This window comes from Hemitrygon akajei, chromosome 8 (genome assembly GCF_048418815.1).
Source record: "Hemitrygon akajei chromosome 8, sHemAka1.3, whole genome shotgun sequence".
NCBI lineage: Eukaryota > Metazoa > Chordata > Chondrichthyes > Myliobatiformes > Dasyatidae > Hemitrygon > Hemitrygon akajei.
Window position 1 is genome coordinate 170,719,816 of NC_133131.1, and position 19,200 is coordinate 170,739,015.

Consider the following 19,200-nt stretch of genomic DNA (forward strand, 5'->3'; position numbering starts at 1 on the left):
GTTGAATTTCCCCATGGGGATGAATAAAGTATCTATCTATCTATCGCTCTATGACCTTATTCAACCTGACCTGCTGAGTATTACCATCATTTTCACACAAACAGCTGGAGGAACTCAACAGGTCAGGCAGCATCTATGGAAGGGGAGTTTCCAGCCGTTGAACATCTTGGTCAGACAGATTCTGCCATAGAGCCATGCAACAAACAACTGGGGCAGGTTTTACAGGGTAATGGGGGAATGGGGAGATGATTCCATAAATTAGTGTCTGCTTGAAACTGCTAATTTTAAAGTGTGAGAGGTACCAGGATTGAGAACTTCAAAGTAAATGTGCACGATCTAACCATAACTCTGATTTAACCAGCCTTCTCTTCTACTGAGAGCACTGGGAGCGCACTGACTGACACAATCTTTAGTAACAGAACTGAGAAGTCGGAATGAAGACGAGGACAGGGGATTAACTTCTGCACAGAATTCCTTTATTCCTCAAAGTACTAGCTGACTTTAGACCTTGTTGAAAGCAGCAACGTCAACACTTTGCACCTGGAAAGGATGAGAAAACAAAAAGATAGGTTAGGACAAGAGGGTACATTAACTAGCTGTCCCAACATTACAACCAAGGGCAAGAAGATAGATTCAGCATTACTATTTGTCATTCTTCAGTACACAAATGTAAAGAACAAAATGATCACTACTCCCAATCCAGTACAAAAACACAATAAGTACAAATATAAAACACAATGTACAAGTAACTATTTGAGTCTGGCCATATATACATAAGATTTACTTTTTAGTTTCAAGTTCCTGGGAGTCAACATCTCTAAGGTTTGATCCTGGTCCCAACATATTGATGCACGACAGTGGCTATTTTTCCATTAGGAGTTTGAGGAAATTTGGTAAGTCACCAAAGAGTACTTTGTGGAGAGCATTCGAACTCTTTGCATCACCATCTAGTACAGAGGGGCAACTGCACAGGACTGGAAAAAGCTGCAGAAGGTTGCAAACTCAACCTTCTCCATCATGGGCACTCGCCTCACAGCACTGACTGGAAACGGCAGCATCCGTCACCCAGGACACACCTTTCTCTCACTGTTAACATCAGGCACAGCAACCTAAAGACAGTCAGCTTCTTCCCCTCTGCCAGGCACACTACCTCACTATTTTTGGTTCTCTTTCTGCACTATTTATTTTTTATATACATGTATATTTCTTATTGTAAGTTAGCCTTTTTATGCATTGTACTGTCACAAAACAAGACATTTCACAATATACTGTATGTCAGTGATATTAAACCTGATCCTGATATATAAAGTTACAATTAGAATTAAGAACTTACTTTTATTTCTTACATCCACCTCACATGAGGGAGTAAAAATCTTTGTTGCATCCTCACAACATAACTGACAGGAAATGATAAAATGACAAAGGGACCCTTGGCAAGAGGAACACTTCTAGATCACATGGAAACACTGTGTCAGTGCAGGTATGAGGTGTGGAGTGTTAAAGTGATGGGGGTGGGGGAGCTACAGCATAGGAGTTTTACGACTGAACTAGTAAATAGTAGTGAATTTAATTGCAATTAATTAAAAAACAGTAATTCTAAACCAGGGCAGGATTTACACAGTGAACAGTAGGCCAATGAGAGCGGGGTAGAATAGTGGGAACTGGGAATACATATCACAACTCCTTGAAAGTGGTGTCAAAGGTAAATAGGGTTGTAAAGAGAGGTTCTGGCACGTTGGCCTTCATAAATCAGGGCATTCATTACGGGGTGGGGAGGGGTGGTGGTGGTATAGTTGTGCAAGACATCAGCGAGGCCAAATTTGGAGTATTGTGTGCTGTTCTTGGCACCTACCTACAGGGAAGATAAAAAAGATTGAAAGGGCACAGAGAAAATTTATAAGGATGTTGCTGGGATTTGTGGACCCTATTTAAACAGAAAGGTTGGATAGGTTAGGACTTCATTCCCAAGAAGAAAGAGAATTATTCCTAAAGAATAAAGAGCATGGAGAATGACGAGATTTGAAGGAGTTATACAAAACTGAGGGGGTACAGACAGGGTAAATGCAAGCAGGTCTTTCCCACTGAGGTTGGGTCAGACTAGAGGTCATAGGTTAAGAGTGAAGGTGAAATATCTAAGGGGAATCTGAGGGGGAAATTTTTCATTCAGAAGGTGGTGTGAGTGTGGAACAAGCTGCTAGAAGTGGCAGATACCACCAGATATGATATTGGAGCAGAGTCAGGTCACTTGGTCCATCTAGTCTGCTCCGCCATTTCATCATGGCCCATCCAATTTTCCTCTCAGACCCAATCTCCTGCTTTCTCCCCGTATCCCTTCATGACCTGATCACCTCTGCCTTAAATACAGATAAAGTCTTGGCCTCCACAGCTGCCTGAGGCAAAGAATTCCACAGATTCACCACTCTCTGGCTAAAGAAATTCCTCCTCATCTCCATTCTAAACAGACACCCCTCTATTCTGAGGCTGTGTCCTCTGGTCTTAGACTCCCCCACCACAGGAAACATCCTCTCCACATCCACTCTATCTGTGTCCTCTGGTCTTAGACCCCCCCCCCCCCCCCCACCACAGGAAACATCCCCTCCACATCCACTCTATCTGTGTCCTCTGGTCTTAGACTCTCCCACCACAGGAAACATCCTCTCCACATCCACTCTATCTGTGTCCTCTGGTCTTAGACTCTCCCACCACAGGAAACATCCTCTCCACATCCACTCTATCTGTGTCCTCTGGTCTTAGACTCTCCCACCACAGGAAACATCCTCTCCACATCCACTCTATCTGTGTCCTCTGGTCCTAGACTCTCCCACCACAGGAAACATCCTCTCCACATCCACTCTATCTGTGTCCTCTGGTCTTAGACTCTCCCACCACAGGAAACATCCTCTCCACATCCACTCTATCTGTGTCCTCTGGTCTTAGACTCTCCCACCACAGGAAACATCCTCTCCACATCCACTCTATCTGTGTCCTCTGGTCTTAGACTCTCCCACCACAGGAAACATCCTCTCCACATCCACTCTATCTGTGTCCTCTGGTCCTAGACTCTCCCACCACAGGAAACATCCTCTCCACATCCACTCTATCTGTGTCCTCTGGTCCTAGACTCTCCCACCACAGGAAACATCCTCTCCACATCCACTCTATCAAGGCTTTCACCATTCGATAGGTTTCAATGAAACCCCTCATTCTTCAGAATTCTAGCAAATACAGGCCCAAAGCCATCAAACAAGCTATTTAATCCTGGAATAATTTTCATGAACCTCCTTTGAACCCTCTCCAGTTTCAGCACGTCCTTTCTAAGATAAGGGGCCCAAATCTGCTCACAATTCTCCAAGCGAGGTCTCAGTGTTTTACAAAGTTTCAACATTACATCCTTGTTTTTATATTCCCGCCCTTTTGAAATTAATGCTAATATTGCATTTGCCTTCCTCACCACAGAATCACCCTTCAAATTAATCTCCCAAGTCCCTTTGCACCTGTTTTTTAAATTTTCTCTTCATTTAGAAAATAGTCAACCCTTTCATTTCGTCTACAAAGTACATGACCATATACTTCCTCACACTGTATTCCATCTGCCGTATCTTTGCCCATTCTCCTAATCTCAGCCCTTCTGCCCCTCCACCTACCTTCATATTGTATGCAAACTTTGCAAAGGTTATCAATTCCATCATCCAAATCATTGATGTATATTGTAAAAAGAATCGGTCCCAACACAGACCCCTGTGGAACACCACTAGTCATTGGCAACCAACCAGGAAAGGCTCCCTTTATTCCCACTCTTTGCCTCCTGCCAATCAGCCACTGCTTTATCCCTGCGGGAATCTTTCTGTAATACCATGGGCTGTATATGGGTTCAGTTATTACACTGAAGTGAGGTTTGGAAAGGTAAACGGACTGGAGGAGCTTGAAGGTGCTCTGTGTGCATACAGATGTACAGGCCAGTAAGGACTAAATGGCTCCATGTGAAGTACAGTGGTACTAGTTCCACTAGTGGTGAAGCTACCAGAAATCTGTTCTAACCCATCAGACAAGAGATGGGCCAAAGGGCCAGTCATGGAAACCCAGGTTGGAATGTATTTAAAGTGGAAGTAGAACATAGAACAGCGCAGGCTCTTCCTCCGAAACTTTCCAGGGCAGCAAAGTAGCATAGCAGTAACTTCGGCACTTTACAGCGCCAGTGATCAGGATTTAATTCCCGCCACTGTGTGTGGACTTTGTATGTACAGCCCGTAACCACGTGGGATTCATTTGGGGGCCCTGGCTCCCCCCACATTCCAAAGACATACAGGTGAGGGTTACTGAGTTGTGGGCATGCATTGTCGGCAGCCCACAGCAGGTCCTCCAACTGTGATGGTCCCTGTTAAACAGTGTTGGTCACAAATAAAGCTCATCTTACTCTAGATCAATCTGATGCTTTGCTCCTTCATAGCCCTTCTGTTTTCTTTCAAATCATAAGTAAGTTTCCGACAGATTAAAGGATTGAGGACCTGGGGCACATCAGCCACAATCCTATCAGAAGGCAGGGCAGCGAGATGGCCTCCTCGCTCCTACCTTCCATGTTCTGTGGACCTGATGGCAAGGAAACCCATCAGGACTGACCCGTATCCTGATTTTAACGTCGTCTCCTAGTGTTAGATATTTAGCCAGAGGACACCCTGCGCCCTCAATACTCGAGGCTTCGAACCTCAAAGTTCATCACCATACACTACCCTGAGACTAGTTTCCTCGCAGGCATTCTCAATAACTCCAATAATCACAATAGAATCAATGATAGGCCACACCACCAACAGGGCAGACAACCAGTGTGCAAAGAACTGTGTAAATACAAAGAGAAAGAAAATAAATAAGCAGAGAATATTGAGAAGATGAGATAATGATGAACACTCACGTAATCCTCAAACTGGATGATTTGTTCCTCCAGCTCGTCGGTGCCAACCTTGTCGTCCTCCACCACACACTGGATCTGGAGCTTCCTGATGCCGTAGCCGACGGGCACCAGCTTGGAGGCCCCCCACACCAGGCCGTCCATCTGCACGGTGCGGACACACTCCTCCAGCTTCGCCATGTCCGTCTCGTCGTCCCACTGACAGAGACAGGGCACGTGTTACAGGCACTGGCTTCACACACAGCCCCACGTCCTACACCCAAACTTCACCTACCAGCCTGCAGCCTCACCCTGTGTCCTGGCCCAAATATAATTGTTGCCGACGGTTCCAATGATGGCCTGTTTTGAGCGGCTGTACCTGCTCCCCCACCTCACCACCCTGGATAGCAAGAATGTAAGTGCCGCACACTAGGGCAGAAGGTGCATTCAGTGATATCTCCTGCGTTTCCAGTTCCACACAGGTGGAGTAAGACCAGAAGACAAAGGAGAAGAATTAGACAATTTGGATCATTGAGCCTGCTCCACCATTCCATCATGGCTGATTTATTATCCCTCTCAACCCCATTCTCCTGCCTTCTCCCATAACCTTTGACGTCCTGACTAATCAAGGACCTACCAACCTTCACTTTAAATATACACAATTACATGGTCTCCACAGTTATCCATGGCAATGAATGCCATAGATTTACGACCCTCTAGCTAAAGAGATTCTCCCTCATTTCAGTTCTAAATGGATGTCCCTCTGTTCTGAGGTAGTGCTCTCATGTTTTAACTCCCTCACTATAGAGAGTAGGGGGGGGGAAAGGTTGACTAAGGTCCCTCCCACTATTCCTCATTCTGGGATCCAGCAGGAAAAGATGACCATGCCCCTGACCTCCAGGAGGACTGTTGGCAGGGGCACAGAGCAAGGACAAAATGAGGGACGAATGGGCGCCATGATAGCCAAGCTGCAAGTGCAATACTAACATAGCTCAGGGCGTCTGTCTGGAGGTCAATTCCAACGCTGCCTGCAAGAGGTTTGCACATCTTCCCTGTGAGCGGGTATGTTTCCTCTGGGTGCTCTGGTTTCCTCCCACAATTCAAAGATGTACCGGTTAGTAGGGTCCTTGGTCATTGTAAATTGTCCTGTGATTAGGCGAGGGTTATATCAGTGAGTTGTTGGGCAGTGCCTGAGGACCTGTTCCGAGCTGTATCTCTAACTCTAAACAAAATAAGAATAAAATTCTCTGAAGGGGGCAGATCATGGTGGGGGGGGGGGAGAGAGAGAAAGGGGAAAGGAAGGTATCTTACAGGCTTGACATCCAGGAGGATGGAGGACTTGGCAATGAGGGTGGGCTTCTTGGATTTCTTCTCGGCGTACTGGCGGAGCCGCTCTTCCCGGACCCTCTCGCTCTCCGCGCTCTCCTCCTCGTCACTGCTGCCAAAGAGGTCCAGGTCATCATCGTCCTCCTCCGGCTGCTTTGTGCTGGGCTGAGAAAGGGGAGCAGGGTGAACATGCACGTTAGAGGGGGTGAGGGAGCTGCAGCAAGGCAAGGGTTAAAATAACGAGCTGACAGAGACAGCGTGCAGACCCAGGCTGAACACAGCCCTTGAGACCTGAAGTCTCCTTTGTACAGCCTTTCTGTTCAACGTGACCAAGCAGATAAAGATGTAAATCAGATGCAAGGCATACACTAACTATTCGGCAGTTACCATATTAATTCTTTAAGTATTATTCCCCTATAAACACATTTAATTGGTTATTTAAACTTGAAATATGTATAATTGACACTTAAATATGCAAATCGAATCGAGAAGTGCACATAGTTTTTAAGAGATCAGTATCTGTATCCAACGAGACCAGGATGCTGCCCGGGTTAGACAGCATTTCTCACAAGGACAGGTTGAGCGGGCTAGGAATTTTCCCTTTGGAGCAAAGGGGTGGCTGATACAAGAGGGCATAATTTTCAGGCAATTGGAGGAAAATACGGGGGGGGGGGGGGGGTGGGTGGGTGGGGACATCAGAGGATGAGAGATGACTTAATAGAGGTGTACAAGGCAAGAGCCACAGACAGAATGGACAATCAGACATTTTCTCCCAAGGTGAGTGCCTGGATCATTGCTTCATGGAAACTTCCTGTCCCCTCCGCATTCGCTCCCTCCCTAGTACCCATTTGCCCACCCCCCTCCCCATCCTCCATGCCCAATGTACTCCAGCCCCTTCCCCATTCCCATCACACACCCTCCACTCATTCATCTTCCTATTGTCCCAAACCCTTTTGCCGCCCCACAAGCTATGTCACCCCTTCCCTTCAGAGAACCCTGAGCAGCTGACCTTGCTGGGTTGGGTTGGTGCAGGCACCACGGGTTTGGTGCTGGTCAAGGACTTCTCCATTGTGGAAAGACGCAGCTCCAACTTCGACAACGTTAACCGTAGTTCTTCCACCTCTAGCCGGGGGAAGGAAACAAGAGAACAACACAACCTTACAGGGAGGAACTACTGCTCGAAGCATACTCAGTGCTGACAAGGCCTGAACTTCACAAGAGATTCTGCAGATGCTGGAAACTTGATAGGGTTAACTGCATGGGTTTCCTTTGGGTGGTCCAGTTTTCTCCCACTTCCCAAAGACGTACCAGTTAGTAGGTCATTGGTCATTGTAAATTGTCCTGTGGTTAGTCTAGTGTTGAACAGGTGGGTTGCTGGGCATTTCAGGTCACTGAGCTGGAAGGACCTGTTCTGCACCGTATCTTTAAATGTTGTGTGTTGGCCCCAGCTCATCCTGGTCGTTGACACAAATGATGCAATTCACTGTATGTTTTGATGTACACGTGAGAAATAATGCTAAAGATAATCTTTTAAATGAGCTGTTGTAAATTCTCCCTGGAGTGCGGGTGAATGCGTGCGAAGAGGGGATGAGAAAGTGGGGGAAGTAAGATGGGCCAGGGCGGAAATCATGTACGAATGTGCGTATGATAGTTGGTGCGGACTTTATAGGCTGAAGGGGCTAGTTAGTTCAAAGCCGAAGTCTCCAGTTCAGCACAGAAAGGCGGGTCCTAGAGTTTGAGGGCCAGAATTCAAAGTCCTGTGATTGACCCTGAGGTCGATACCAAAGATCGCAGCTCAAAGCCCACGTGTTGCATGACTAGAAGTCGGAGGACCAATTTTGTTGCAACAAAGCAAAACAAAAACAGCAAATTGATTTCCTTTCCTCCCGCGCACACACACACTCCAACACCTCCGAAGCCTTTAGCCTTGGACTCGCAGTCACACATTCACAGATATTGGTGCTTCTGTTGTCCTGCTGACCACTGTGGACATGCTATGTTTCGCCAGAGTGGGCGACAGCACTTGCGGGCTGTGCTGGCTGTTAACGCAAACAACACGTTTCATTGTACATGTGATAAATAATCAAATCTGAATTGAACCTCACCAAGGATCCTGAGTGAAGAGAGAGCTTTCCCCGATGTCCTGCCCACGGACAAAGGTGCAAGTCACATCAATTCAAGCTGAATATGGCTCCCACTCCCCCCACACTCTCTCTCTGTCCCTCTCTCAGTGATAAGGTGAGAGCAGTTACAACTTTTCTCCCCACCCACATCACCTACCCTTGTGCAAGTTCTGGTTCTCCTTCTCCAAGCTGGTGACACGGGAGCACAGCTCATTATCCGCACCCTGTATCGCGCTCTGCAAAGGGAAACCGGTGATATTAGCTCTACAACACAAGCAGAAGAGGCATTCAAGAGTAGAGTCGGCTATAGGAGCGTTTGATGGCTGTGGGCCTGTAGTCACTGGAGTTTTGAAGAACAAGGGGAATCTGATAGAAAGCTATGAAATATCTAATACCAGAGAGTATGCATTTAAAGTGAAAAGGGGGCAATTTGAAAAGGGGTGTGAGGGGCATGTGTTTTTACACAGTGGTGGGTGGCTGGAATGCACTGCCTGGGGTGGTAGCAGAGGCAGAAACATTACAGCAACGCACACAAAATGCTGGAGGAAATCAGCAGGTCAGGCAGCACCTATGGAAGTGAACGAATAGTCACCTTTCGGGCCGAGACCCTTCTTCAAGACTACATTAAAGACTTTTAGGAAATGTTTAGATAGCCACATGAATGTGAGAAAAATGAAAGAATATGGATATAGTTTAGTTGGCTATTGAATTACTAATTTATCTGGTTTGACACAACATTGTGGGCCACAGGACCTGCTCTTGTGTTGTACTGTTCTATGTTCTATTGCAGGTCCTGGATAGGGTGGACTTGGACAGAATGTTTCCAATAGTGGGGAGTCTAGGACCAGAGCACACAGCCTCAGAATAGAGATGTCCCTTTAGAAAAGATGAGGAGCAACTCCTAGACTCTTTGGCAACAAATTAAAACAGGTTAGGGTTAGTGATCTGTGGGCATGCTATGCTGGCTTTGAAAGTATGGCGACATTTGTGGGCTACCTCCAGCACATCTCCGATTGTGGTGGCCTTTGATGCAAACGACACATTTCACTGTATGTACATGTGACAAATTAAGCTTTTATTTATCTTTTCTTTGGATCAATGTCTGATTGGCACAGTTCACATCTTGAGAAAATACACGTGTACAATTCTGGGAACTAGCCTGAAACTTTATGACACTGGCAACGATCACCTGGCCCATCACGTCTGACTCAATGGGAAAGCAGGCATGCAATGCCACTCCTCCCAGAACAAGATCCAACTGCACAAAATGTGGAACTAAATCACACATTCTCCTCTCCTCCAGGCGCTTTACTAAAGTCAGCAGAGCGGCCTCCATTGACTTGTTCAGAGGGGTAAGGCACACTGCAGAAGGACTCAAACAGATTAGGAGAATGGACAAAGGACAAAGAAATGGCAGACGAAATACAGTGTCGGGAAGGGTATGGTGATGCACTACGGTAGAAGAATAAAGATAAGGACTATTTTCTAAATGCGGATCGAATTTAGAAATTGGGGCTGTAAAGGGACTTGCAGGTCGAGTCAATAGTAAGGGAGACAAATGCAATGTTAGCATCCATTTAAAGAGGACTAAAATATAAAACCAAGGATGTAATACTGAGGCTTTAGAAGGCATTTGTCATACCACACTTATGAGTATCAAGAAAGGATGCGCTGGAATGAAAGCATTTACATAGATGGGTCTGAGCCTGTACTCACTGGAGTTTAGAAGAACAGGGGTGGGGGAATCTCACTGAAACCTATTGAATATTTTAAGGACTGGATAGAGTAGATGTGGAGAGGATGTTTCCAATAGTAGGAAAGTCTAGGACCAGAAAGCACAGCTCAGAATTACAGGACGTTTATTTAGAACAGATACGAGGAAAAATTCTAGAGGACGGTGAATCTGTGGAATTCATTGCCACAGGTGATTGTGGTGGCCAAGTCATTGGGTATATTTAAAATGGAGACCAATAGGTACCAGCACTTCATTAGTAAAGGCATCAAAGTTACAGGGAGAAGTCAGAAGAAAGGGGACAAATGTTAAAATAAATCAGTAATGATGGAACAGCAAGCAGACTTGATGGGCCGAACGGCCTAATTCTGTTCCTATGATTCATGGTTAACAGTACTTTGTATCAGGTTATCAGAAACTCAAGCCGGAATTGCCAAGGGGGGCTTTACATGATGATGGACAGGGCCTACCAAGCACAAGCGGGGTGGTATGGGTGGTAGGACATGCTGAGGAGAAGCAGATGGCTGGGCTCAGCTCTCCACATGCAGCTGGGGAGGGGGAAATGGTGCAGAAGCCACACTCTGTAAATGAGAAGCAGAGATGGCGGTGAATCAAATGCCAAAGCAGATACCCAGTGCATCAGCGTACTTACTTTCTCAGGAGGAACAAGAAAGACATTCTTTGCCAGGAAATAAAAACACAGGTTTAGTAGTTTGGGGACACAAATCATTACAGTTATTTGTTATAATGGTCATGCCAATACAGTTAGATTACAGACTTGAGGAATAATCACATTTTGCACCACTGCTCTGGTGTAACACAGCAAAACTAGGGGACATGCAGCCATTTAGATCAGAATCCCAATACTCAAATGCAACTCTAATGTATGAAGAGACCAATAATAAAGTACACACCTGCACACTCTGCATGAGAATGGATTGCAGCAACAAGAGAGAAAGAACCAGTGACAAGGACAACCAGACTCCAGAACAGTGACTTTCCCCAAGCAGTAAGACTGATCAACAGCTCCACCCACCAACTCTACCACCACTTTACTATTTCCCATTAGTCACCTCATGCAAGTCTAGTATCACTTTATGGACGTACAGAGGCTATCTTCTGTATTTATATGTACTGTGCTGCATGGGATCCAGGGAAGCAGTTATTTCATTCTCCTTACACTTGTGTACAGGAAATCACATTAAACAATAGTCAAAGACTAGTACAGCTGAAAACACACTCTTCTGCCCTTAACGTGCCACACCATTTAAACTGCCTACTCCCATCGACCTGCATCGGGACTACAACCCTTCGTGCCCCGACCATCCATGTGCCTATCCAGACTTCTCTTAAACGTTGAAATCAAGTTTGCATGCACCACTTGTGCTGGCAGCTCATTCCACACTCTCACCACCTTCTGAGGGAAGTTTCCCCTCATGTTTCCCTCAAGCTTTTCACCTTTCACCCTTAACCCACCTAATTGTAGTCTCACCCAACCTCAGTGCATTTACTCTATCTATACCATTCATAGTTTTGCATGCCTCTATCAAGTCCCCCCTCAATTTTCTACATTCCAGGGAATGAAGTCCTGACCTGTTCAATCTATCCTTTTAACTTGGGTCATCCAGTCCCAGCAATCTTGGATCTTGAAGTGTTATGGAATGTTAGAAGTTGCAAACAGAGCACACAATGCACAAGTTAGCAGAGTTCACTCCAAAAGGGAACAGCAGGGGTGACAAAGATTAGTGACACAGTGGGGGGGGGGGGGAGCAGCATGCCACCTAACATTATCCATTGCCATGGAACCTCACATGGCTCGAGATGGGCTCGACACTATCACGGACCGTTTCTTTGGGATTTCTGCCGGCCTCGCAGACAGACGAGATCTGCTTGTGGAAATACATGAAGGTATGGAGGTTATGGGATGTGATAGTCACGATGCTCCACAAGTACCAACTGCCCTCTGGCATGACAGAAAGCCACCCACACATCTAATAACAAAGCATATTTGCACTGATGAAAGCAGCCCCAATGGATTATGATCTCTCCTGTAACATTCTCATGGATTTGCTTGTACGTCAGGCAACACAAACCACCCTCCTACAGCCAATTCAGTGACCTGATTCTTAATGGACAGGAAGGAATCAGTCTCACTTAAATGAACACCACTATTAAAAAGTTATAACTTTTAATTAAATGTTATTTGATTTAAAAATAATACAAATGCTCTTCCTAATAGATATCTCAGTTATTGGTGCATCTGAGAGGGGCACGTCTAGGTTCCACCACTTCAAGATGCTTTAAAATGCTGCATCACTTCGAGGCTGCAGTCTGCATAGTCAAATGATATTCCCATTCATGACAGAGCAGCAGTTTCAGAACAATTGCCCCGTACTTGTTTTCTGTACAGTCTCCTGGTGCTGTTTGACAAAGAACAGAAGAGACTCCTTATGTACTGTGGGAACCCCCCCCCCCCCATCATGTGCTGGGAAAGGACAAAGGGAGATCAGAGGCTTGCAAGATTGCAGATGGTGGAATCTGGAGCATTGCACAATCTGTTGGAGGTTCTGACACAGAACATCAGTATTTTCTTTCCTCTCAAAGATACTGCACTTCCAGCAGATTGTGTGTTGATATGGGGAGGTTATTGGGTGCTCCTTCACAAGCTTTGACCAGTCAGGAAATCTAACCATAGATTAGATCACCTTTATTAGAATAGCGGGGAACGCACTAAGATGGTAACACGATATTAATACACAGCAGCCTCTCCGGACTCTGGATTTGGGGATTGCCAAACATTATGTGGATTTTCTGGTGTAGTCTGTTTTGTTGTGTGCTTTTGTGATATCATCCTGGAGGAACGTTGTTTCATTTTTAAAACTGTATTGCAGTTGTGGTTTCTAAATGACAATAAACCAAGTTCAGACTCAGATCAGAAATGCACCACTGAACCCAGGAGGTTCAAGACAACATTTGGGAAACCTGCCAGAGTTTTGTTTAGGGTTGTAACTGGCTGAGTATAGGGAGTTTTGGGTTGGGAGACTGTGATTAATGGCTTTGTCAGAGGGATTAGTCCCGCAGCACCAGCTGTGATGATTTGGATGAGGGGACCAAGTATAATATATCCAAATTTGCCAATGATACAAAGCTGGAGGCAGAAACTAACAGAGCATGTGAGAGGTGCTTCACGGCAACATTGGAAAATGAATTGTGGTGGGGAAAAATGCACATTCATCCAATTTGATAGGAAAATTGAAAAGCAAAAATCTAATTCAAAATGATAAAATATATTGACGTTAAGAGGGAGCTAGATATCTGGCATAGCAATCAGCGCAAGTAATGCACAGGCACAGTATTAAGAAAGTAAATGGTAGATTAGCCTTTAGTGCAAAAGGAATTTGTCGAAAATAAAAATGCCTTACTGAAATAAAACAAGATTCTGGTGAGACTGTAACCAATAGTGGTGTTCACAGGTCAGGACTTCTACCTAATAAAAGGATATCTTTGTACTAGGGGACCTGAAGGGCAAGCTTTTCTGCACAGAGGGCGTTGTGTACTTGCAATGAGCAGGCACAGGAAGAGGTAGAGTTGAGTACAATTTTCCGGACTGCCTAAAAAAGATATAAATCGGCTGCAATTTCTTCAGAATACAGCAGCAAGAATCTCAACTAAAAAAAGAAAATCTGAGCATATTCCACCGGTTTTGGCATTCCACCGGCTGCCTGTGTCCTTTGGAATCAATTTTAAATACCCTTAATTGTATACAAGGCTCTGAATAATCTAACTCCACCACATATTCTGGGGTATCTATCCCCTTAAATCCACAACTGTAATCTTAGATCCATGAATCTGGTTTGCTTATTGTTCCTTGGGCCCAGCATACAAGAATTGGTGATGTGGCTTTTTGTTCTATGCACCAAAAATCTGGAATACTCTGCTGACCGAGCTATGCCAGGCTAGTGCTGTGGAACATTGCAAAACACTTCTAAAAACTTACTTTTTAAATTCGGTCTACTTATAGGATTACTTAATGCCTGTTGATGTTGATTACATTTATATATAAATTGGTATATTCTATTACACTTTATTCTATATAATGTTTGCCTTTACATATGATCTTAATTTTATCTCATATTCTGATGATATAAATTTATCTTTACAATCTATGTAAAACACTTTGAACCTGCATCTTATTGTATGAAGAGCACTATAGAAATAAAGTTATTATTATTACTATTACAATTAGGATGCTTAAAAGACACTTGGATGTGTACTTGGCTAGGAGAGAAGTTATAGGGATATGGGTCTCATATGGACAAAAGGGATTAATGCTGGAAGCACCCATACAGCAAAGGTTCATCAGATGCATTGGTGGGTAGGGAGTAGGTTGCCGTACAGGAGGAGGAGCATATGTTTTAGACACAGTACAGGTATTTTCCTGAGAATGGGTGTATTGGTTTAAAGATAAATTGACAATATTGATGTGTCATTTTAAAAAACATTTTAGAAATTACCATAAATTTCTCCAAATCAGGCCACACAAAACAAACTATGGGCAGAAGTTCTCTCCTGAGCTCACCCCTGTATGGGGTGAATTTGTTCCCAAGAGTTGCAGGACAGTGACACTGCAGCAGGCCCAAATTCCCAATGCTTCCAGGATTTAACAGCCCATCAGAGCTGTGAAAGGTCTGGATAGAGTGGGCGTAGAGAGGTTTCCTCTAGTGGGGGAGTCTAGAACCAGAGGCACAGCCTCAGAATAGAAAGACTTCACTGTGGAACAGAGATGAAGAGGGAATTTCTTTAGCCAGATGGCAGTGAATCTGTGGAATTCATTGCCAGACTGCTGTAGTCATTGGGTGTATTTAAACCAGTGGTTAATAACTACTTGATTAGTAGGGGGTGTCAAAGGTTACAGGGAGAAGGCAGGAGAATGGGATTGAGAGGGATGATGGAGCAGCCATGGTGGGATGACAGAGCTGACTCAATGGGCTGAATGACTGAATGCTGCTCCTATGTCTATGGTCTTAGCCTCATGTATACATGTACAAGAACAAGCTATTAGACCTAGTTATCTCCTCGACTGATAGCCTGTGGAGATGAAATGTGTCATGAATGTGGGGGCACCCAATAACTAATCCTCCATCACACCTTGCTCTGGCAGATTTGTTCTTGGGTCCATTAAACCAATGGTTCATACTTAAACCTATGCTGAGGCTCCCAACCCTTTTTTATGCCATGGCCCCCTACCATTAACTGAGGGGTCCATGGACCCCAGATTGGGAACCCCTGGCTGAAACAAAACAGTGTAAAATGGTAAATATTAATGCCAACTAGAAAACCTATCCCCACTGACTTGGATCAGAAGGATTAAAAGTACCATAATGTATATGATCGTACGGGGTAGTGAGGCTGCAGCTAGAGTACTGATCGCCTTCAGGAAAGATATGCTGGCTTTAGGTGGTTCACCAGGTTAATTCTGAACATGTACAGTGAGTCGCCTGGGGCTATACTCACTGGAATTCAGAAGAATGAGAGGGGATCTTATAGAAACAAAATATTATGAAGGGGTCAGACAAGATTGAAGCAGAAAAGTTGTTTCTACCATTAAGTGAGACAAGAGCTAAGGGACATAGCCACACGACATATGCGTCAAGGTAGCATAGTGGTTAGTACGACGCTCTAACAGCTCGGGGTGTTGGAGATCGGAGTTCAATTCCGACATCATCTGAAAGGAGTTGTAGGTAGAACGCATGGGGTTTCTCATTTCCTCCCACAGAACAGAGCATACCGATTAGTAATTAATTAGTCATGATAAATTGCCCTGTGTTAGCAGTAAATCAGGGGCTGCTGAAAGGGCCCATTCCGTGCCGTATCTCCAAATAAGATCTGGGCAAATAGATTTAGGACAGAAATGAAAAGGAATTGCTTTTCCCCAGAGAGTAGAGTGAATCAGGGGGATTCTCTACTTCGTGAGGCTACCTCATTAAATATATTCAAGACAAAGTCAGATAAATCTTTGCACAGCAGGAGAATTAAAGTTAAGGGGGAAAGGCAGGGAGATGGAGTTGAGTCCACGGCCAGATAGCCATGATCTTACTGAGTGGCAGAGCAGGTTTGATGGGCCAGATGGCCGACTCCTGGTGCAGCTGAAACCCAGCTGGAGTTGAATGGTGGTGGGGGAGACATGCAGCAATTACTGCCCAAATGTTTCAGCCACATTCCTGACTGCAGACAGACTGAGGAGCTGGTGGGAAAAGTGGCTTCACGTTGCCATGTGGAGTATCGTGAGCAGCTTTGGGTTCCCTTATCTGAGAAAGGACATACTAGCATTGGAGAGGGTCCAGAGCAGGTTCATGAAATGACTGTGGGAATGAAAGGGTTAATGTATGAGGTGCATCTGATAACTCTACGCCCGGACCCTCTCGCTGGCATTTAGATGAATGGGAGGAGGGGGAGGGGGGAATCTCACTGAAACCTATCAAATATTGAAAGGCCCAGATAGAGTGGATGTGGAGAGGATGTTTCCTGTAGAGGGGGAGTCTAGGACCAGAGGGCACAACCTCTGAATACAAAGACCTCCCTTTAAAATGGAGATGAAGAGAGAATTTCTTTAGCCAGAGGATGGCGAATCTGTGGAATTCATTGCCTCAGGTGGCTGTGGAGGCCAAGTCATTAAAGCAGAGGTTGATAGGTTCTTGATTAGTATGGGTGTCAAAGGTTACTGGGAGAAAGCAGGAGAATGGGGTTGAGAGGGATAATAAATCAGCCATGATGGAATGCTGGAGCAGGCACGATGGTTAATTCTGCTACGGGTTATGGCCATCAGTGGTTGGAACCCACCAGCACAAACACCAATGGAGTCAGCGAGGGGTTAATAAATAAGAGAAACAGCCCAAGGAACCTCATTATTGTCCATGTTCAATGACTTCAAATAAATAATGACCCTTTTTTTAAAAAACTGGCCAAGATTCAGGAGCAGACGTTAGCAGGCCATGGCTGGAGTCCATTTTACAGATCTGGACATTGATTTTACGTAGTTGATATAAAGATTAATGGGGGGAAAGGTCATGGTTTGGAACTCACTGTCCAAAAACATGGTGGGGCAAAAGCCTTCATTGGCTCTAAGGTACTTGGACGAGCACCCATGCAAGATTCAGGTTTATTAGGGCAAAATCTACCCATCAAAAAGCATTTTGATATGGTTTTGTCTCCTATCAGAGACTGGGACTTCACGAAGTCCTACTGCAAGGACACCATTTAGGTATTCATGTCCATTTTGACCCTCATGGGTTGCAGTCAAGCTTCCTTGTGAGTTATGTACTCACAATGCCAGGAAGGCATTCTGGGTAGAGGAGCGAGCGCAATGCGAGAGGGCATTTTGGGTAGACAAGCAAAATAAACAGCTGCTTGTTTGTTTCTCAGCTCTGTCTCTCGTGTGTGTTACTCACCGTCACCTGGCTTCCCAATACCACAAACATAACAGCACCCATGCAGGGCTGCAGGTAAGAGCTGGAAGTGTAGTTAGTTTGAATAGCTTTATGAGCTCATGGGGCGGAGTGGCCTCTCCCTACGCAGAGATTTCCAAGGTTCTATGGTGCAGAGCCTCCCACGGCTGGCTAGCTAATCTTCTACTCTTGCGAGGGTCTACTGATGTTGATGGAAGTGGAACACCTCTCTTTGCCCTGCACCCTATCAGCATGAATCAGGTCAGCTAGGGTAGAGTCCACTTATCAAGATGCAGAAACCCACTTGGGCATGGGCTCCCCCCCCTCCACCCCCGCAGACCACAAATTTCTATGGCATGGATTTCAGTAACAGTGAACATTGTAATACTGAGGGGGCTCCAAGTGTCAGATCCTGCACCCAATTTCTACGCTGGGGGAATGAGAAGGCCAAGGCAAGATAGAGTAAAGCAGAAAGCTTTAAAAGTAGCATACGAAGTTTAATACCAGATGTGGGGAGACTGATTAAATCTCTTGTAGTACGTACAAAATAGACCGAAAAGTCTTCTATACACCACTATTTTAATAGGCTGTGCTGAGGGCAGCCCGCAAGAGTCACCACACATTCTGGCACCAACATTACGGGCATGCTCTGTATGTGACACCTGCACGCTGCCCCAGCACATCCTTCGGCTGTGTTGGTTGCTAATAAACGCATTTCACTGTATACTGTAGAGTACGTGATTAGACAAAAGCAAATTCTTATTTTCAAGAATTGGTGTTGCCTTTTTAATTTTTCCCGTAATATTGAAAATGCATCTCTCTCTCTCTCTCTCTCCCCATTGCTAGTGAGAGAGAAAGCTTGTCTGAGATGTTGAAGTGTTGGGACAGACAGACAGTAGTTTTTGATGGATTCTAGATCATAGTCTCTGGGAGTCTGCTATTGCCTGCATGGCGAGTGATGGGAGTTTGATGCTTTTGCTGGAGCAAACGGGTGACGGGGGGGAAGGATGATTGATGCTTTTACTGCTGCTTGTGTGTGGGAGAAGCAGCTTTGGGTTCTAATGTTCTTCTGTCATTCAATCTTCGGGGTTTCTTTCTGTTTCGTGGATGTCTGTGAAGGGCAAGAATCTCAGGTCGTATACATTCTCTGATATTAAATGGAACCATTGAACATCAAAATACTAAATTGTATTTTTGCCATATTTGTTAAGTTCTCAACTTGTCATTAAGCACTTGTTAAGTTCTCAACTTGTCATTAAGCACAGCGTAGGAGAGGCCCGGAGTTTCTATGCCAACCACTGTGCCAACTAACCCCATTTGTCTGCATTAATCTATAACCTACTCATCCAGAAGCTTGTTAAATGTTACTGTCCCTGCCTCCACCACATCCTCTGGCAGCCACCAGATGCAAATTGACCTTTGTGTGAAGAATTTTATTGTCAGAACACATTTAAATATACTTCCCTTTGAAACCTCTGCCCTCTACCATGGGAAACATGCACTGACTATATTTTATATACCTCTCTCACATCACCTCTCAACCTCCAACACTCCTGAGAAAGCTCCTCTAATCTCTCCTTGTAAATCAAGCACTTCATCACAGGCAACGTCCCTGTGAATCTTTTCAGCAGTATTTATTTTTTTATTATTTCAGCAATATTTATTAGTTGTTTTTCTTTCTGGTTAAAAGTT

General features: G+C 45.0%; 1 protein-coding gene across 7 annotated transcripts in view; it reads right to left on the reverse strand.

Annotated features, from left to right (window-relative positions):
• Positions 1 to 454: 454 nt before the first annotated feature.
• eef1db (eukaryotic translation elongation factor 1 delta b (guanine nucleotide exchange protein)) overlaps positions 455 to 19,200 on the reverse strand; it is a 34,775-nt gene continuing 16,029 nt past the window's right edge. For 4 of the 7 annotated variants that reach the window (XM_073055067.1, XM_073055069.1, XM_073055064.1 and 1 more), the window contains 6 exons: positions 11,875 to 11,949; positions 8,489 to 8,567; positions 7,218 to 7,330; positions 6,194 to 6,373; positions 4,907 to 5,101; positions 455 to 540 (listed from right to left, as the gene is read on the reverse strand). In XM_073055067.1, coding sequence (XP_072911168.1) covers positions 502 to 540; positions 4,907 to 5,101; positions 6,194 to 6,373; positions 7,218 to 7,330; positions 8,489 to 8,567; positions 11,875 to 11,949 — 681 coding nt within the window. In that variant the 3' untranslated portion in view covers positions 455 to 501. Of the gene's footprint in view, positions 541 to 4,906; positions 5,102 to 6,193; positions 6,374 to 7,217; positions 7,331 to 8,488; positions 8,568 to 10,715; positions 10,743 to 11,874; positions 11,950 to 19,200 lie in introns of all 7 variants that reach the window. The other 3 variants (XM_073055066.1, XM_073055065.1, XM_073055063.1) reach the window with 2 other exon arrangements.